Source organism: Ixodes scapularis, unplaced genomic scaffold (assembly GCF_016920785.2).
Source record: "Ixodes scapularis isolate PalLabHiFi unplaced genomic scaffold, ASM1692078v2 PGA_scaffold5__190_contigs__length_132052651, whole genome shotgun sequence".
Lineage (NCBI taxonomy): Eukaryota > Metazoa > Arthropoda > Arachnida > Ixodida > Ixodidae > Ixodes > Ixodes scapularis.
In genome coordinates this window covers 91,587,822-91,608,470 of record NW_024609880.1, presented here as the reverse complement: position 1 = coordinate 91,608,470, position 20,649 = coordinate 91,587,822, and the positions used below count along the sequence as shown (strand labels likewise).

Sequence of the window (20,649 nt, the reverse complement as noted above, 5' to 3'; positions counted from 1 at the left end):
AACATCGACGCAGGGAAACCGGTGGATTATTGTCACGACCGATTATCTTACACGATACGCAGAGACGAAAGCCCTTCGATCAGGCACAGCGGCTGAAGTCGTCAAGCCTTTCGTCGAGTCCATTCTCCTTCGACACGGCGCACCTGAAGTGCTGATCACAGATCGAGGATCATCTTTCATGGCCCAACTGATGCAAGAAATCCTTCGTCTCAGCCATACCAGCCATCGTCGCACCACGGCGTATACGCCGTGGTGCGACGTGAGTCCGTTTGTCTGCGGGTGGTATTCCACCCACAGACAAACGGGCTGACGGAGAAACTCAGAAAGACCATCGCCGACATGATCTCCAGGTACGTCGACGTGGAGCACAAGACAGGGGACGAGGTGTTGCAGTACGTTACGCTTGCGTACAACACAGCGGTTCAAGATAACCATTGGAATGACGCCGTTCCAACTGGTACGCGGCAGGAGGGTTACCACAATGCTCGACTGCATGCTGCCTCACGTGCCTACCGAGGATGGCAACGACGACGCTCAACTGATCTCTCAACGCGCCGAGGAAGCTCGTCAACTGGCAAAAATCAAGATTCAAGACCAACAGCGAGTCGACGCACGCCGCTATAACCTTCGTCGCAGGGACGTCCCCTTCCAACCCGGAGACCGGGTATGGGGCACAGATACGGCGCCGCGGTCTCTGCGAAAAACTGCTGAAGCGCTACTTTGGGCATTACAAGATCATACGACGTCTCGGAGACCTTAACTACAAAGTGCTTCCCGACGGAACACGACCATCAACAAGACGTCAGCCGATACCCGAGGTGGTGCACGTCGTTCGGAGGAAGCCGTATTACGAACGATAGAACTTTCCACTCTCGTCGACGACTGAACTGTGTGTTGTGAGTATTGAGTTGTAAGCTGTGAGCTGTGAGCTGCGAACTGCGAACTGCGAACTGTGAACTGTGAACTGTGAACTGTGAACTGTGAACTGTGACTCGCGATTCTGTTGTCGTTTTGTTGTTGATTTGTTCTTTTCGTTTTGTGTTGCATCGGGAAGATGCACTTTTTTAAAGGGGGGAATAATGTCGCGAGCGCAGCCGACAAAGAAGGCAGCGCGCTCGTGGCCTAGCGGTTATCGCTAGTGGGTTCCACGCGGAAAGCAAGGGTTCAATTCCTGGCCGCAGATGCGCATTTTTGTTGACTCTAACGTAATGTTCTGGTAAATTCGAGAACCGTGTTGCTTCTTCGAGGTCAGAATGTTCTACACGCCGAATCTACTACGCCGATTGTTGCAGAAGCCCACACTTGTACATAAGTGGCTCCGCGCGGCGACCTGGGGTCAGTCTCGCCCCAGCGTTCGGCTCTGCTGTTACGCCGGCTTTGAAGCGCGCGACGCTCTGTTATTATCTTTTGTACTCTTTTATTTTTGGCACAAGTTCGCCACATTAAAGGTTTGTTCCTTCCTGTTCATTTATCGTTTTTTGGTCACCACCCGTGGCAAAAAAAAAAAAAAAAATATATATATATATATATAGGCCGTGAAAGTTACACTTATGCAGTTTGTGGAGGTGAGTTATACGGCTAGGAGGACATATTATAGGGGACTAATCGTAACGACCAGTTGGCTAATTAAATAAAATTCGATAATTAACTTATTAAATATTGAAAATAGACATATGGTTCCAATTAGAAACTTGCTCAGCGTCATCGAAAAGCACTAAATCAGTCATTTTCAGGAAGACTTTCCGCGTGTGAGAAATGTAGTAGTGCACTAAAGTTACCACTAGTGGAGCAGGTACAAAGCTAGCGGTTGCGGTAAGGCGCCCGCGCGATTTTTCCGTCTCTTATCTAGCCCGAGTCTAGCACCTGCTCCACGAGTCGTAACTTCAGTGCACTACTACGCTTCTCACGCGCTCAAAGTCTTTCTGAAAATGACTAATTTAGTTGTTTTTGGAGACGCTGTGCAAGTTTCTAATTGGAGCCATAAATCTATTTTCATTAATTGTAAAGTTAATTAAGGAATTTTAATTAATTAGCCAACTGATCGTTACGATTAGCCCCCTTTAATATGTCCCCCTGGCCGTATAACTCACCTGTTCGAACCGTATCAGTGCATCTTTTACGGATTTTTTTAAATAAAGCTGTTCGAATTAAAGATGAACACCCGGGATATGTGTATGTGTGTAACTGAGAAGGAAAAAGTCCTTGGTGAAAACAGCAACAATGGACGATTTATTCTTCGACGTTTCGGCCGGAGTCCGGCCTCCGTCCTGACGAAGGACGGACTCCGGCCGAAACGTCGAAGATTAAATCGTCCGTTGTTGCTGTTTTTTACTAAGGGTTTTTTTCTTCTCAGTTTTATACCCACGCCTTCGGCCTCCCGCCACCATGCCCGTTATATATATATATATATATATATATATATATATATATATATATATATATATATATATATATATATATATATATATATGTAGTTCTGCTAGACGGTTCTTTCATTTTTTTTTAAACAACAAACCAAGAAATTTGAGAGTCTTGATATCCCTTAATTTCAAAGGTTTCAAAATGAATGCTAGAGATAAATAGTGGAGTAACGGACCATAAGCTCAAACAAATGAATGAATCAGACGCAGCTTAGGTGTATACATGTTCAGCTAGACGGCCCTTTATGAGAGTCCGGGCTTAGTCACAAGACTCGCCCTTTTCATGTATACATTACATTACGCTAAACTACTGCCCTGTGTACGTTGGAGCAGGCGTAGAGATAGCAAACAACATTACAGTGTCATGACTCGGGTCACACCTCGTTGTGTCAAATTTAGCGATCACTTCTAAAGTCTAAAAAAACAAAGAAACAAAAAATCTTTAGGGAGCTGTCATTCGCTTACAATAAAATTTAAAGCACTGGATACTCCTAGTTACTCAAGTATCATCCTTCTCGAATCCTGCCGCTCTAGCTTCTCTTGGATTTCTGCGACGCGTCGCTATTTGTGTGTGTGTGTGTGTGCGTGTGTGTGTTTGGTTAATGGCGCGTCTTACATGTGAACACGCACGCCCTTCTTGGTATCTCGTGGCCGCCGGCGACACGGCGAGATTGACCGGGGCATTTGAGGTGACGTCACGCCATTTTTGGCTCAAGGCCCTTCCATTGTGCGCCACAGGGGCTTTAATTAACTTTGGTGTTTAGCACCGTCCAGACAATCTTTTTTTTTTTTCTCTCTCTAGCGCTTGAAGTGTTTAAAAAAAAAGAACGAGCCGGAAATAGGCGCGGCTATAGATAGAATGTCGACTCAGCCTTCAGAAAACTTTAGGTCGTAATCAGCCATTATCATGTCAAAGTATGCGAGAAATGTTCACGAAAGAACTGCAACTTTGTTCGTTAAAACAAAATCTACCGTGCAAAGAAAAGGCCTAGTTACTGCGACCTTCGCGAAATGAACATCATGCTCGTCCATGCTATAACGATACCCATACGTTTCCTTTTTTCAATGGGAACCTCATTTTAAGGCCTTTTCACTCGCTTGAAGAATTTTATAAAATCGCTGTGATGAACCAACAGTGTGCGCTTTGCCGGTATGTACGTGGAGAATCACTTCGTAGATTGTGGGCTAGGGCAACCAAGTTCTCAAATCACAATTCTTGAGACGTGGATCAAAATGTTAAGTCAAGACTTAGCAATACGACTTCCCACAGACTTCCCGCCATGCGCCTAAAGAGACTCAGAGCATTCTTCAAGAGAAGGTATGCGATATTATCGTCGTAAAACATGCACGAAACAAAATTGAAGAGCGAAGTTGGCACGGAGGTTGCTACTTCGGGGTTCGCAACAGTATTGCACAACTAATTCAAAAGGGAAAACCCTAACGGTAAACAAAGGTATCTTTCTTCTTGCTCTCTTTCGACGGTGGTTATATAAGACCCTTGATCACCGGTTGGACACGACGGCATCGTTTGCGTGCAGCAGAGCAAAGGTGAGTGGTGTGGGAGCGCTACCTGATACTGGCGTGGTATTTCGCTGGTCTTCCATTTTCATTTTCAATCCCCATTATTGTGGTGTTCATATTCTTTAGAACAAAAGTCGTGTTAGTCCCACTTCATCCAATGAAAATAAAGATTATTGTTCCCTTCATTAAAAGTAAATATAAATAAACGTTCAATAATGATGTTGCCTCTATTGAAAGCGTAGTTTGTTTTGATAAACGCAATAAGTTCAAAATATAAAAAAATATATATAACATAATTTTTTTTTATTATGCACAAAGTAGTTTAAGGAAAGTCACTCCTAAGTGTGATTTTCTTGTTATGAATGAAGCAATTTTAACAATTATCATTACTTATGTCGGTGATGCAGAAAACAAGTCAAGTACCACACAACATCATCAATCCTGAAATAATGAGGGTTGTTGCTGTTGCCTTGATCGCCATCCTCGTTGCTGGTAAGTCATTGTTTTTTTTTTCACGTCAAATGATTTTGATGGTCGACTTGGGAAGGTTCCAAGATCGATCCTCGGACCAGGCGGACTCTTTCAGCGGCCATCAGTCGCTTAGAGGGCGCAAGTTAATGTGCTGCATTACGAGTAAAAACCAGTTAATACTAGCGTAATGGCGAATCAGTTTGACTACTTTGAACTCAAAAGTTGCATTTTGAGTCAGAAACGCTAAAACTTAAGACCCCAAGGGTACAAACGGACTATAAATAAATGAAAAAGTACAATCACATAGTGTCTCAAAAAATTCTAGTTTGAAAGAATGTGGATGATTGCCCCCCCCCCACCTCCCTTTTCGGGTTTTAATATGAAGTTAATTCACCGATTGCCTGTGTTTTTTCTTATTAATCGGGAGCTAACGTCCTATATCTTTCTAACACAGGCGCTTTCATGAGTTCCGCCGGAGAAGAGAACGAAGGTCAACTTGCTCAGGTTTGAGTTCATGAGCAATATTACAAATATTGGTATAATGTAAACAAACCTGCAGTAAGCTTTATGCCAGAATATGATATCTGGATACGCGATTTTTGCAAATCAGATATTAGATTTTCCGTAAATCTTAATATCTGAAGCATCAATCTCTATTATGTGATTACGGAGGATATATAACACTCCAGGCAGCAATACGTTGGCCATCATTCTGGAAACAAGATATGAAACCTAACGAGAAAAGAGTCAAAGTACAGGCTAGCTGGTGGAAGTCAACGATTTCGTCGTTTACACTGAGACTGGTTTTTTTTTTGAAGAGCAGAAGTAACAGAAAAAACAGACAGGTCTCAAAACAGCTGTTACTTCTGCTCTTCAAAAAAAAAACCCAGTCTCAGGGTAAACGACGAAATGGTTGAATATGAAACCTATTGTCTTATTTTGAGTGCTATATATGGCTAGCGTGTATATTTTCTTACTAAAAAATGAATGAATGTCTATCGATCTTTTCCAGCGTCCGCATAAAACAGCTGCTTTGCCAGTTCTTAAAATTACGTACACTATGGAAAAAAATCCAGTGTGTACAGTTTTCCGGAGTGATTTAGGGGGAACCAATTGCTGTCATCGAATGATCATTCCTAGTACATCAATTGACGTTTGGCAAAAGAATTGCTCGAATGACAAGGCTGACATGTCTAGACCTAGAAAACGGTCTGTGCCGTGGCACTGTGCTTGAAATTTCAGCACGCGGAACTAATTGGTGGGACGCCAGTGGTTGACGAAACTAGTCAGGAGGACACCAGTGATTGGCATTTAGGATGGAGACAGTTCACATCTAGGGCTGTTTTGGAGTGCGGGCTTTGTACTGATTGGTTCTTGATTTTGTTCCACGACGTGGCTCTGGCTGTCTCTTCAACCAAGCAGCCTGACACAGCCCCTGCAGGAACATCGGACGGCTCGGAGGCAACAGGGTCTTCGAACAGACATGAGGGCGCAGCAAGCGCCAGAAATGTTCTGTCGCATCCACCGTTCAGGATATAAATAAAACGTGGAGCGCTACTCCTTTGCATCAGATCGAAAGTTCATTTACGTGGACATGCTCCTCTTGGAGACGTAGCTGCAGCCATCTTATTGTGTTCGCAATTATTGCAACATATTGCCGCGCGCAAGATCACGGACCTGTAGAAGGTCCGTCCTGCTCTTGTTTTTCTAGAAAGTGCGTGTTCATTCTCGCCCCGAGCGCGCTACGCTCGAACTTTCTCTACCGAATCTTCGAGATAGTGACTTACTCTAGATAAGAGGCTGCCGGCGACTTTGTCGAGTCAGGCGCGCCACAGCGGTCGGCTCTGCTCTCTCGCCGACTTCGACGCCCGCGACGCTCTCCTGTTATCTTTTGTTACCTTTTTATTTTCGGGCACAAGTTCGCCCTTATTAAACGTTTCAGTTTCGCCAGTTATTCTGTTTCCTCTCCCGTTCATTCGCGACAATATTTTCAACTAACGAATTGCATGGTGCAATATTGTTTCATTGCTGTAGTTCACTTTACTCAATTATAGCTACATGTTTTCTGACTCCCACTCGCCTTCCGAGCAAGCAGATGTCCAAATTTATTCTGTGAATCTAGACCTTACTTTTTCGATCAATATTTTTTTCCTTGTTCTCTTTTCGCCATTAAATTGACTCGGCATGATACCATGGGACCTATTTATTTATTTTATCTACTGCCTGCCTTACTAGGAAAATACACGTGGAAATGTTATATACACAACTAATTGTACAGTTGAGAATCTTTATACACACATTTTAAAGTAAGCAACACAAAACTGAAATAAAAGATACGAAACAAGCCATAATTAGGCCAAACGCACAAAAAAGTAAAACTAAAATATTTGTTAACACAGGCACGCTACAGAATGTAAATTTCGGAGCGACGGTGAAGAAATAGAAACCCAACTTTGACCGTAAAAAAAACTTTACTAGGTTGTGTATTCACTCACGAGTGAACAAATGCCATCATTATGCCTTATTGATACTTGGTTCTCAACAGAAAACAATTATTACATGACCTTTGTATTCATTTATAATTTAAGAACCCTGGAGGTGCTATTAAAATACCGAGGAACCAATAAAGCTCCTGGATCAGCTTAATTTCTTTGGTACCCTCGACGTTACCCTTAAAAAACAGTCCAGTAAAACAAAAAAACAAAAATTTTTCCAAAAGCCTAGACAAGAATTGTGTATAAAAATAATTGATGACGGAAAAACTTTTTTTTTTTTTCTTTTTGCAATATTTACGCCGCTAGACGCAAAGTTCGGTGGAGAAGGTTCAGGTCGCGGCCCACTAACTCCGACCCTGCTTACAAGGTGCCTACATCTCTCATCGGCTGGAGAGACGAGTGACGTGTGAAAGGTTGGTTGTAAATTTGTATCTCCGTGCCGTAATAGTATTTTAATCGACAATTTTTTTTTTATGTTTGAGAAACAACTTCCGTCAATATTGTTTCCAAATGTTTTCTGAAATTGTTTCTCCGGCTTTCGCTTGAGACGTTAAGAAACATGGCTGCCAGGGTCTGCTGGGTGCTGAACGGGCTGAATGAGCGTAGCTCGTTGAGCTCGTCATTTTTTTATGAGTGCGGGTCGTTTTGAGTGTACAGAACGATTTAGAGGAAGATTTCATCAACGGACATGGTTTGCAGCAAACAGCTGTCGCAAGTACGCGTTTTCGGCCGCGCTGTGTGGATGCTCTGTTTCTGTAGCGGGGCTTGCTTAACGTTCCACGTTTACTGTTCTGATCAATCTGGCTTGATTTCTTTCTTTGCAGGTGTTCATGCTGAATGAAAATGTTGGTTTCCATAAAAGCGGCCCCGCTGTTCTGCGAATTTTGCAAGCATCGTGATTGTAACCATGGTTTCAATGCCGGTAAAATACCTTCACACGTAAGAATTTGCGAGCCATTTAACTGGAGGCAATATGGCGCTCGGTACTCATCAAGTTACTCGAAGTGTGTTACCGTCATTTCGCTTCGAAAGGCGAGTAGCTCTCATGTTTGCAAGGCCCCTGGACTGCCAAGGAGAATAATTTCAGGTAAAGTTTTAATTGTGCGTCATGACGCTCTCTCACCTTACTAGCGGATGCCATGAAAAAGAAAATAACGAGAACATAAAAGCTGCAATGACTGCATATTTATTTTGTTCCTTTTTTTAGTTTCCTTTGTCGCTTTTTTCCGCACATCGACAGATGCTGAGAGACGCTTGTATTTGACTGTTGCCTCGTATGATGGAACGTTAAAACGTCGTTCGAATGGTCGAGTCTTGCGAGCGTAGAAAAGCTTTTAGACGGGGGCGGAATACTAGCTGACGGACGAAGGTGAAAACGGACGCCGACGGGCAGCGTTAACGTCCGTGTTCTTTGGGCACGGCAGACGACGAATGACGGTTTTGAAATGGCAGGCGATGTCGGAGGCTGCCGCGCGTCTGCTCTCACAACTAGCAGGCGTTGTCGGACTTTAGACAAGACGCTCTTGATGTCGGGAACGAGAGAAACCAGGCTTGTTATTGTGTTCGGCCCAGCAGCCAACCCAATCCAGTAGCATTGCACGGGCAAAGTGATTTGTGGGCGAGACAGCGAGGTACAGGGCCTTCCAACAATATATTGGCAGCTGAAAAAGGCCCCCAACGGGACGCCGCCATCTTGCACATTTTTGACCAGTAGACCCGTTACCTTCGAGTTTCACGTCAAACTTTTACCGAAGCACCGTACACAAATATTTTCTTATTAATCTTTAATAACAGTACTCACGACACAAGTTATGTTTCGTTTGTTTTAAGTCAAAACTGGGCTTTTACAGCAAAAGCCTGGGCAGCTTCGCAATGCCTCCGCCACCTGAGTGCATAGCCTCGTACAAAGAACTAAACAGAAGCACAAAGGCGGACTGGAAAAGTGATGGAGAAAAGCTTACGTGCAGACATAACTGGAAGGCTACGGCTTACGAGCTCCAGGCAAGGAAGATTCGATACTGTACTTCGTTCATCCCTAAGCTGACAGTGCGGTGGAAGCAGCGAGCTATCCAGAACCAATCAAACACCACATTTGAATCACCGCACCCGTCCCTTTCTCTGCACGTTGGTATGAACCAGAGCGTGGGTACGTGGCGAAAGATAGACATGTGACTGTTCCAAAAAGCCCGTAGCTTCAACCGCATGCACTGTCAGCTTATGGATGAACGGGTTTTTGGCTACAAGGCGAAGGACACCTCACCAATGAGAGGGCCGGACAAGCACGTCTCCAGCCCTCATGTTCTTTCTTCAAGCTAGGTCAAACCGTAAGCTTCGACCATTGTGAACAACAAACGATCTTAATAATTAGTTATTTCCAAAATCCTTGTCAAGGCCCCAGCAAGTTTCGTGCGTCCTAGAGCAAAGCAGGTGCCGCTCGCGGTATGCATCGCTGCCTTGCCTTGAAAAGTTTATTCGGGAATATGCCCACAAGCTAATATCGCCACCCGTTTGTTGGGAAAGTACACAATTTAAGAAGCGCGCATCATTCCTTTCCTCAACTGGCGACGCTTCTGGTTAGCAATTATCCAGCCCCTTAGTGTAACAATGTACAAAAACTTGGGCTCTTCAGGTGTTTGAGACAATTCTTTTTGGGAGGACGGACCGGGAATACGTCAACTAGTGCACTTGGGGGGATAGGATTTTACTGCGTCCGAGGCGGAAGGAAAACGTTTCACGTAATGACTCCTCGTAAGAACGAGCTTCCGTGGCCCAACTTAACATACTGACAGGGGACTATAATCAGGAAGACGGAAACATAGTAACCTACTAGTAAGGACCTTCACCTTTAAATGAACAGAGAAACCGGTGAGTGACTGTCTTTGAGCCACATGTAATAGAGCTATTCGTCATATTTAATACCTATGTCGTGTGCGCCAGCAAAACGACTGTTCAGTATGGTTCACTTTGACGCGCATAAGGCTGTTCCAGTACGAACAGGAGGGTCTGAGTTTTGGTACATCTACGGTAAATAAAGCAAGCACAAATTACTGCTTCAAGGCATTAAAAAGTAATGCAGAAGGAATTTCATTACTTTTGGAAAGTAATTGTAATGTAATGTCATTATTTTTAGTCTGCGGTAATTTGTAATGTAATTTAATTACATCTTTGGAGTATTCAGAACAGTAATTAGTAATGTAAATTAATTACTTTTTAAATTTAATTTTGCCATCTATGATGCAAGTCATGTGGTTAATTAATGGATAGGATTAAGAAAGAATATAGAAGAAACTAGCAATGCTTGCCTTTAAACGTGGCAAAGCTGGAGGCTCCTCTCTATGGCTATGATGTGCACCTATAAAAAAAGCAATATTTTTTGTCAGCTAGGTCTACAACTGTGGTCTTAAAATAAAAGGACCATTTCATGGTCCTCGTCGAAATACCCGGTCATTAACGATCGCCGTAAGAAGGGACGTTAGGGTCAATTTCATTTTCATAATTACAAAATTTGTTTTTCTAATCTTTAAACTAATTTTTTACGGGCTTTACCGCTTACTTGGCATATTTTATAAAGATGCAATGATGGGCCAGGGTGTCATAAAAAAGTAGATGTAAGGGAACGTTTTAGATTGTTAATGCTTAAATTGCCAAAAAAGAAAAAGGAGCTGCTACAAATCCATCCTGCTGTCGCTGTGATCCCAGCCAGTCTCGCTGTTCGGGCAGGGCTCGTGATCCCTGTCTGGTACGCGCCACTGCATGCGTGCGTCACGTGGCGTTGGATCACTGTCAAGCCTCTTGGCGCGGCAGGCATTCCTGTAGCTATCGCTTTTCCGCTAATAGATGACACCAGGCGCACCTTCCGCCTACGCAAGAAAATTTCATGGCACGTCTCCAACACCGGATTTGCGATACGCTCGTAGTAAAACATGCGTAAAACAAAACTTAGGGCCAAAAGTAGAGACGGAGAAGACTTATTTGGGCGTCGCAATAACCTGCAACTCCAGGCATTGTGAAGGGAAAAACACTAGCTGTAAAGAGGACTTTTTCGTCGCTGGTTTGTTTGGACTGCAACAATATAAGAGCTTTGGACTCCGGTTAGATACCACGGCTTTGCGTAGAGCTCAAAGAAGGTGAGTAGAGTTGCTAACAGGTAGAGGCACTGCTTCTCACTTTTCGTATTGTTTTTAATTGATGCCCATTCTTGTTTTTGTGAAACAAAAAAAGCGTGTAAGAGTGATGTTGTGGCTCAACATAAATTGCAACTAAAATATTTAATCAGCAGTCCTACTTCATACAAAGAAAAAAATACTTACTTGCTCGCTGAAAAATAACAACAGATAAAATAGCTTTAATTTACACTGCTGCTTTGTAAGCCTCTTGCTGCTAATTATTACACGAAATAAGGGGGAAATTAAAAATAGATATATTTTTAATTTAATTCAGAGCTAGCATTTTAATTGCGCACATTTTAAGAGTTATTTTCGAGCTACGATTAAAGCAAATTAACAATCATAAATATTGTTGTTGGTGCGGCAGGACCCAGGCCAAGTAGAACACCGCATCATCAACTTTGAAATCATGAAGATCATTGGTGTTGCCTTGATCGCCCTTCTCATTGCTGGTGAGTGAATTTTTGGTAGTTATTCGTTAAAATCTCGAACTCTGAACTCGAAAGCTGCCTTTTCAGCTCTTAGTTATGAGCTCTATAAAATAATGTCCCGCATGTTTCTAACTTTTTCAGGAGCATTTATTACTTCCAGCGCACAAAGGGAAGAAAAGCAAGTGGCTCACGTTCGAGTTCGTGAGTTACGTTTCCCCAAATATTTGTATCAGTAAAAACATTTGAAGAAGTACAGTAATCTTTATGCAAGATGCGGCTAACAGTTTGTTTTGTGATGTTGTTGCAAGTATTTTGATCCCACTAAGCTTCAGGATTTTCCACGAAGTGTAAAACAACACGGGCTATGTGCTATGCTATGTAGCATTGTAACCTCGAAATCTTTTGAAGTACCCAATTAATAGGCTGTACGCATGCTCCCGTTTTAATATTCCGCCAATATTCCGACCACGTGCTATTCCGCTCTCAGCATGCACGGAAGGTTACCATACAGAGAGCTACTAAGGTTTTTCAGAACGCCTTTCAGATCCCAGTAGACAAAGCTGGCCGCACGCAGAAATCTATTATTGGAATGATCTACGTTTCTCCGCACACAAAATCAGATAGCAAACAACCAATTTGCCGCAGCGTCTGCATTAAGCAGTCACGTTAAGGACTTTAAAGTATTCATCTTCAAAGTGTGCGTGCACGAGCCCACGCCAGTCCGACGGCCAAACGTTCAGAGCTACTCAAGGAGCCAACAACAGTGACGGAAACACTTCAAAGCAAAAAGTTTTCGTCCTTTCTTCAATGGCGAATATGTTTTAACTTAATAAAATTTGGAACATTTGTGGAAGTTTAAGCCAAAGAGCTTCCCAGCCTGTGCATCGTCCGAATATCCCCCACGCCCCAGGCCACCCTATTTTCGCCATTTTATATATGTTCTTAGTTAATCTCAATTTAAATCACGCGAGTTCGACTTTGGTGATTCTTCACCAGTAGATTTGTTTTGCAACATTACAGATTGATCGATCATCCTTTGGATCGCTGATAACAATGCGGAAAAAAGGAATTACAGTAAATGTCGAGTGTAGTTTTATTAACAACTTCTCACTGCAGCAATCCCTGCCGCACTATAACAAAAAGAGCTTGATTTTTTTAGTTATTTATAAAAAAGCGCCATTTGGTTTTCTTCGAGTTTTGAGTTGATGGCAATATGACATTACTTTTCTAGTTTTTGTTTCCTACTTATTCCTTCGGAGTTTGTGGCAGTTGGACGTTACGTGGTTCGCGAACGAAGTGGAAGGTGGAGATCAAGCTCAATGCTTCTTTTTCCGCAGACGCGCACTTCATTTTGCTCTTGTTTATTTTTATAGAAATCTTTTTATACTTGATTATTATTTTGTTTGAATACAATACGCTTGCACATAGAAAGCATCAAACAATAAATGGACGATTAATTAAAAAAATTGGGGATTATTATATAATAACAAAAATAAGTCTCTATTTCCAGTGCCCAAAAGGAACCAGCAGATATTTTTAGCGGCAAATGTTTGATTTAATTAATCATTGAAAAGTGGTATGATCTAAATCACAATTGAAATGATTAAATGTTATATTCTACACCCTGGTTTATATCAATGGTGGTGCGACACCAATCGCTTTTTATATTGACAAAATTGATTAAACTGATGCGAAGGATTGGTGTTTTATGCATCTTGTACACTATACGTGTACGAGCTTTTTAAAATGTAATGTTTGTGCTAATTCGATATAAATCTGTTTTTTCAGGACGCGGTTTTGGATGTCCCTACGACAGAGACACCTGTCTCAGGCACTGCGAGAGCACTGGAGGACACGGAGGTTACTGCAGTGGACCTTGGAAGCAGGCGTGCGCATGCTATTACATTGTACATTGATACGTTAACACGAATGTATGGTGCTTTTCGGTAGGCTGTGAGCTTATTTGCGGGGATGGTCTTGTCTCAGAAACAAAACTACTTCTGCAACCACGTGTTTATCGTCCTTGCAAAGAGTTCTCAATAAACTTCTTACGTTGCTTCACAATCTGTCTTTATTATTGTAGGTAATTGAGCGCAAAGATATTAACATTTTCACTGGTAATTCTCTCTGCCTTTTTTTGCGTGTAGAACAGGATGTGGTGTCATGAATCAGCCCCCCAAAAAGAGACCGGCCGTAGTGGCAAAAAGAAAACCCGGCACGGGCGTGTCTGGCACGATAAACCGTTCGGAACGAAATTAGATCGGCCAGCTGCGAATTTATGCACAAGGGGTTGGGCAGAATGAATACACCGCGCGTCTGTCCGAAAAAAGACATACATTGGCAATCCTGAACAAAAGAGGCTACAATAAATGAAAAATAACAATAAAGACAAGAAACAACAGTACGAACAACAAACAAAGTTTAAATTGGCTGTTTATGAATGAAGAACACAATGCCAACATCACACCATGAGTTCTCAGTGGAAAACGAGGGTTATAAATTGCCGCGTATTCATCACAATAAAAAAGAAAGAGTATACATATTCAAAGTGTGAAATGTCCGTAACGTTTTGAACTCTTCAAATATCAACATTATTGTTTATATATATACATATATATATATGTTCGTTTATATATTATCTATATATATATAAACAGACATACGCAGATGAATGAACCGTACTTAATCCAATGAATCAAAGAATCAAAGATTTCAGGAACGCGCCGAAAGCCATATGAAAAAGGGGGAGCGAGGATTTGAACTCTGGGCCTCCCAATGTCCGGTAGGGTGTGCTAACCTCTACACCACTCCACCTTGTCTTTCTGGCGTTTCCTACCTGTCTTAATAATGCATAAGAAACGAAATGTATCCAATCGGAGGTGTTGTGGAAACACACCCCTACTGAAAAAACCTGTACGAATGTATACCGGCCTATACCGGTTCACACCGGAGTCCTGTATTCTCATATTGGTAACCCATAGCTCTGTACCGGCGACCTTTAACCACGTACTGGCGAAGCCGATACGGCTGCCCGTACTATGTACAGGCGACCGGTAAACACGTACGGGCACCGCCGGTAGGCCACACCGGTAACCGGTAACCACGTACCAGCGAAGCCGATACGAAGTACCGGTTGCCCATATCATGTACAGGCGGCGAGTGAACACTTACAGGCGAAGCCGGTACGGCACTCTGGTGGTCCGTAATAACGTACCGGTGGCCAGAAATCGGTGCGCGGCTAACAGCAACCACGTATCGGAGCGACCGGTAACGCCTTACCGGCGCCGCCACTTAAACCGGCGGTCGGTAACCTTGTACAGGCTCTACCGGTATACATAATAGACCGATCTCACTAAGCGTTGGGCGCATGCGTAAAGCCTCCATAACTTGAGTTCACAGGAGGCAGACGGCCGTGCACGCGAGGGCTCGTGTCTTCTCGTGCTCTACACGCGAAGGAGCTCTAGCGAGGTTGTCGCACGTGCCCAAAGACTAAAGTTCCCTCGCTGCATTGCGGCAGCGGTGGCGTAGTCAAACTGGCCGGTGAGATCGTTCTATTTAAGGCGACCAGAAATTATCAGACATCGACGGGAACGCGCGCACCGCGAAACTAAACTGTGATAATTTTTTCAATAAAGAATTTTAATCATAAAATCACATATTTGGTCATTTCATTGAACAGTTTCAGGTATCAAACTCAACCATTTTATGACATGCATATTTAAAGTCATAAAATGGGAAAACCAAATCCACGGGAAGCGAGGCCGAGATAAACGAGAGTTTGCTTCATAGCTTTGAGCCCTGTACCGCCGTAGTTTCGGTTTCAGTTTATTGGCATCGGATTGGATTGGATTTCGTAGCTCCAAGCCAGAGTGCAGAAAAACAAGCAACGACGGACAAACAATGTTTTTCTTAACAAGAAATAAACTTAACATGGTAAGTTTTTATGCTTTTAAATGTTTTAAAACTATTTTAAGTAATAATAGTACTAATACAAACTAAGGTAGATTATTTCTTTAATCGAATCCAATCCTTATGTACCCGCGCCGCTGGCCAGGTGGCCAGTGCCAGCCAGTTTTCTGAACCAAAGCCGCATTGACGTTAGAGCCAACCTCCGGACACAGAGCGAGTTGGGCTGCTCGAACACGGATGGTGCCACCATAGAAATGTACAGCAGCGCTCGCGTGGTCGGAGGCGGTCATTACTAAAAACTAAACAAAACAATAATGAATCAAACCTCATTCAACTTTAGTTATGACTGCATATTATTTTACTAAATACAAATTACGTATTCCTAAAAATATAATATATTTTTTTTTAAATTCATGTCAACATCACACTCTCAAAATTTTGCTTTTTTCTGATTTTTGCGTTTCTAAAACGAAACCGCTGCCTATGCGCATGCGCGCTTGCGCTCTGCGCGTTCTGAAACCGGTGGACCGTTGTGGAGGCGTCCGTGGGTCTGCTCGGTGCTTTCGCGCTTTCGCGCTTTCGCTCGCCTTCAGAGCGTCAAGCTTCGGCGCCTCGATCATCGCATTGCGCGAGCCTCGCACTTTCGGGCCAGTGGAAAGCTTTTCGTGTCTTTGAACCACCTCATTTGTGCGGTTACGCAAAGTCGTGCCCAAGCAGCGTCGGGGACAAGAAGCACCCGTTCGTTCGGATTCCAACTGACGACGGTGAGTTTGAAAGTTTTCACCCCAATTAAAACTTTTCCTAAGCTGATCTTCCAGCCACAAAGTGCACCATTTGAGGATCTTGTACTCTTTTAGGTAATTGAATATATCGTTTCATTTTTTAAATTTACAAAATGTCACCGCGATTTCATTGCGATGTACCCATTTTGGCGAGCGTTCTTAGCACGGTTCTGAAGATGAAGACCGTCCTGCAAATATTTTATGATCTGTAGACTGTTGGCGAAATATCACCTCCTCTACCTCTCGTCGATCTCGTTCACAGCAGTGTCGATACCCCGTCGAGTAAATTGAAGTCTCTATATAAATATTCTTCTCCCAGTTTTACAATATTTCGGAGTTCACATCTTATATTATCTGCCCGTTTTTATTAATGTATCTCATGTTGACTCTTTTACAGCCCTGCGACTCGTTTTTTCACGTTTTATTTCTTTCAAAAATAAATAGAAAGCTGGATAGTAGAATCATTTTTAAAGGCACTTTTAAAATCTTGAAAGATTTACGCATAGAAAGGCGGAATGCAGACAGCAGAGCTTGATCGCGAGTTGTGCTATCCGACCTTCCATGTGCAATTCTTCCGAAAGTTTTTACACCTCCCAACGCACTCCCCTCAAAACAATTAAAACTCGCGTTAGGCATCTTTTTTTTTTCGTTTGTTGCACATAAAATAGCATCATTTGCATTGTTTTTTTTTTCTTTTTGTGTATTCATACAGATTCTCAAGGCATGAAAATCACTCCAACAAGCCTCAGGGACAGGGAACCCCAATACACAAAAGGTATGTCCGTGGTAATTTTTTTGTGAAGTGCACTTGATTGTTGGCCAACCTATCAAGCTTCCTGAATATGTAACCATCAGCATGCTAGTTTCCACCGTAGTGATCTATGCAGCCCAATCTACGATCAACTGTAATGTAAAACGAGAGTGGCTAGGGCAAAGAGAATTACAACACAAACAAAAGGAGAGTATGAGCCGCCCTCTACAATATTTCATAGCCCTGTTTCTCTTCTGCAAGTGTATGTGTTGTGACGAGACAAACTAATGTGTTCTTACATTGTCCTGTGCAGATCCTGGGAGGATAAAGAACACACATACAGCAAAAATTAGAAAGAGCAATGAAGTTGCTGGCCCATCACATGGGTATCATAGGATCTCGGTGGCCACACCAAGAAAACCAGGTTCAACTCGTGGTTCAACTTCACGGTGCAAGCGACAGGTATCGGAAGCTCATCAAGAGGCCAAGAGAAATGAGAAATACCAAAGTGGTCTACAGAGAGCTAGGTCTACACATTATTAAGTCTCTAAAGATTTTGGTTCAAGTCTGTAAGTAAGCAACGAATAAGTTTGACCGAATTACAATTCATTGTGTTAACTGTTTATTTGCATGGACCAGTCAGAATGACACGAGCTTTCACCTAAGCATGAAATCTTATGGCTGTGCTTCTTGAGACCCTCGAGAGACAATGTTGTCCACTGCGTCAGCAGGTTGCTCTTTGCACAATTTTTATGGAGCAAGATCATAGACTAACAGAAGCCTCTGAGCATCCACTTTGTTTAGACACGTTGTTAGCCTGCTGGTAGCCAACAACCTCTAGGCAGTTTTCTTTTTAGGGTGGGAGGGCGAGGGGGGAAAATATCTGTTGCTTCGAACCAGTGATTCCAGGACCTTTAGCAGCTAGAATTCAAACTACGTATTTGGAGAGTTTCACTCTTTACGATCTCAAGTTTTGGTGGACAATATCTGACCCCCTAAAATTTTGCAGTATTGTCGTATTACGCAGGTTGAAGAATTGATGTTTTATCGTAATATATGTTCAAGTTGGTATTTGAGATTCCACAACCTATAACCATTTAAATATCTTCTCAGACGTACCTCACCGCAGGCACGTAGTTAGGATTTTGTTTCGAGGGGGGGGGGGGGGGCGCTTATGACAAAATGCTGTATGGGGGGAGGGGGGAGAGGCCCTAGAAAAATGGAAGATTTCGGGGGGGGGGGGGGGGGGGGCTCAGGCACCATGGGCCTCCCCCCTGGCTACGTGCCTGCCTCACCAATAGGGCTGTTTGCACACAATTCTCCGGCAAGGCTGCATATTTACTTCGCACTGGGTTTGCTTCTATGTAACACATATCAGATATTATGATCATTGTGTTTTCATGTCACGGAAACAGACATTTCTGTTTGCTGTTACGCTATTTTCTCTTTAATATGGACACCTCCAGTTTCCAAAACAATTCTCCGTAATGTTGCTCATCCATAATCTTGATTACAAAGAATAAACAATGAAGGTGGTATGTTGTTTATTTTTGTCATCTGCAACTGGGAAAGGGAAAGAACTGCAAGTGATTCAGGCTGGAAACCCCTGAAAATTGTAACCATTGAGTCACCATTGTCATATCTAACAATTGTGCAGCTCTGGGTAAATTCCGTAACCGAAGAGCTTTACTAAAAAGCGCCACAGGACAACGGACACGGAAAGAGACACAGACGCAGTGCTGTGTCTCCTTCTGTGTCCGTTGTCCTGTCGCGCTTTTTAATCATTATGAATCACCAACTCGCCCAACTTTCTACCTCGTCAATCTTTTTTGCCTCACTAATATATTTCCCCCCATTTCTTTCTTTTTGTTTTTGCGTTTGTCTTTACAGAGGCCACAATAAAAAGATAAAAAAACATGTATTTATCCGTTTCGCTCCCAAGCTAGCTTTCCATAGTACGTACTTCGGGTTTCTTTATTTAACGTGACGAGTTTGAATTGTATGGGGACACATATCAGTCCCCGAAAATATGACATTTATAGCGGCGTGACCGAAACGATCGACCACGTTAGCGAGACACGTTAGCGAGAACTAAGGCAGTTATAGTTTGTGCGCGCCGACAGCCTTTCAAAGTGAAAAAGCTATGTTATGTTCGCGCTAACAGTGTCGCACGTTGTATCTTCACTGTAGCACCTCTGGCTAACGTAGATACTGCGCTCATTATTATCTTTTTTCTGCATAGCAACGCTTGTATAAAGTGACAGTGTAAATTGTTTTTCCTTGTCATGCAAATGACTGAATAAATGCTTCAACGAGTGCGAAAAATGCTGCATTTATTTCGATTCCCTGGAAGACGCTGACGACAAGTAACGGACTGTCAACTGCTGGACACAAGGTAGGCAAGCAGAACTTACAATTCTTTGCCATAAGACGTTGTATGGCACGCGCGGACCGTAAATTTCCAAACAAAACCTACCGCGGTACCGGCGGTACCACGGTAGGGAGCAGCGGCAGGGAGCAGCGGCAGGGCACGGCGGAAGGGCTGCGCCATGTTGGATTTTGAGCGGCCTCGTCTTCGCAAACGGATAAGAAGCCGCTCCAGCTAGCTCGACGGCGTCAAAAGTAATTAATAAAACGTTAGCGCTTCCTTTTATGAACGTAATTATCGCTGCTTATTTTAGTTTCGCAATCTATTAATAAAGCAATGAGGCTTCGATTCGTTGCAGTAATGAGCGCCTCCGACCACGGAAGCGCTGCTAACGCCCAGTTTTCCCAGAAATCGACTCCATTGGGTCTATGGGAGTGTCCGGGTACTGTTAGGGCTATCTCGATCGGTGTGTATCGGTGTCGATATGTACTAAGCGTACGTGATTTATGTTGATGGCGCGAAGGCAATAGTCAGCGTGAACCGTATCAAGAAGTTCAAACCGGCGAGCGTTGGCGACTTCGACGCCGACGTGCCGAAAAGCGTCTACTGGGAGGCTGTTGGAGCATGCGCCGGGGAATGGTAAGTTGTTTTCTACGCATCAGGGGCTCGAAGCACAACGTTTACTGCAAACCGTTAATAGGGAGTTTTCGTACATCGTTTTCGCCGTCCCGCAACGCCCTCCGCAACTCGCTATATACCTGGAACTCTACAGTCAAGGCTATCGGCGTGCAGGCGCAGTACTAACTTCTTCGTTGCGGAAAGATTAGTGGAGGGGGATACGCCGTCTACGAAAACTACCTATGTTCGCGAGCCTCTACTTTTTGGCATATTCTACACGTCCAAAAATAGCGAAATTTAAGGAGACGTGGAAAGCGGAAATTTGGTGGGCCCCCGTTCCGGCGTCCCCCGTTCGGGCGTTTAGAATTCGCAAAATGTGATGGGCACGAATATGTCCTTGCGCCGGATTTGTAATGAACTGGGCGGCAAAAGCAAAGGGTTTTACATTGTTGAACTACAGGGCGCTCCAGATGGCAGCCACGACATTTAAAATAAATCACAACAAATCGGCTTTGTAAGCTACGACAACTTTACCACAGAAGTTCGACTAGGTGGTGCATTTAATTTGTAAAAAATATAGAAGAAAAGACTTGTTGAAACAAAGGTTATAGCACAGGCTAGCTGGTGGACGGTCATATTTATAAACTTCGATACAAGGGGGGGGGGGGGGGGGACGGGACAAACACGACTTTGAAATGTAGCTCAATGTGCATGTTT

General features: G+C 43.3%; 1 protein-coding gene across 1 annotated transcript; it reads left to right on the top strand.

The window, feature by feature from the left end:
• Window positions 1–4,333: 4,333 nt before the first annotated feature.
• Window positions 4,334–13,420, top strand: LOC121047423 (defensin). The gene is made up of 5 exons (XM_042294271.1): window positions 4,334–4,433; window positions 4,867–4,916; window positions 11,441–11,525; window positions 11,646–11,705; window positions 13,293–13,420. The coding sequence occupies exons 1-5, from the start codon at window positions 4,334–4,336 to the stop codon at window positions 13,418–13,420; spliced, it is 423 nt and encodes a 140-aa protein (XP_042150205.1).
• The last annotated feature ends 7,229 nt before the right edge of the window (window positions 13,421–20,649 follow it).

Excerpts from the sequence above, each read along its gene's own strand:
- LOC121047423 (XM_042294271.1), top strand. The coding sequence starts at position 4,334 with ATGTCGGTGATGCAGAAAACAAGTCAAGTACCACACAACATCATCAAT. Across the intron at positions 4,917-11,440 it reads ACGAAGGTCAACTTGCTCAG|GACCCAGGCCAAGTAGAACA; the intron begins GTTTGAGTTCAT and ends TTGGTGCGGCAG. Across the intron at positions 11,706-13,292 it reads AGTGGCTCACGTTCGAGTTC|GACGCGGTTTTGGATGTCCC; the intron begins GTGAGTTACGTT and ends CTGTTTTTTCAG.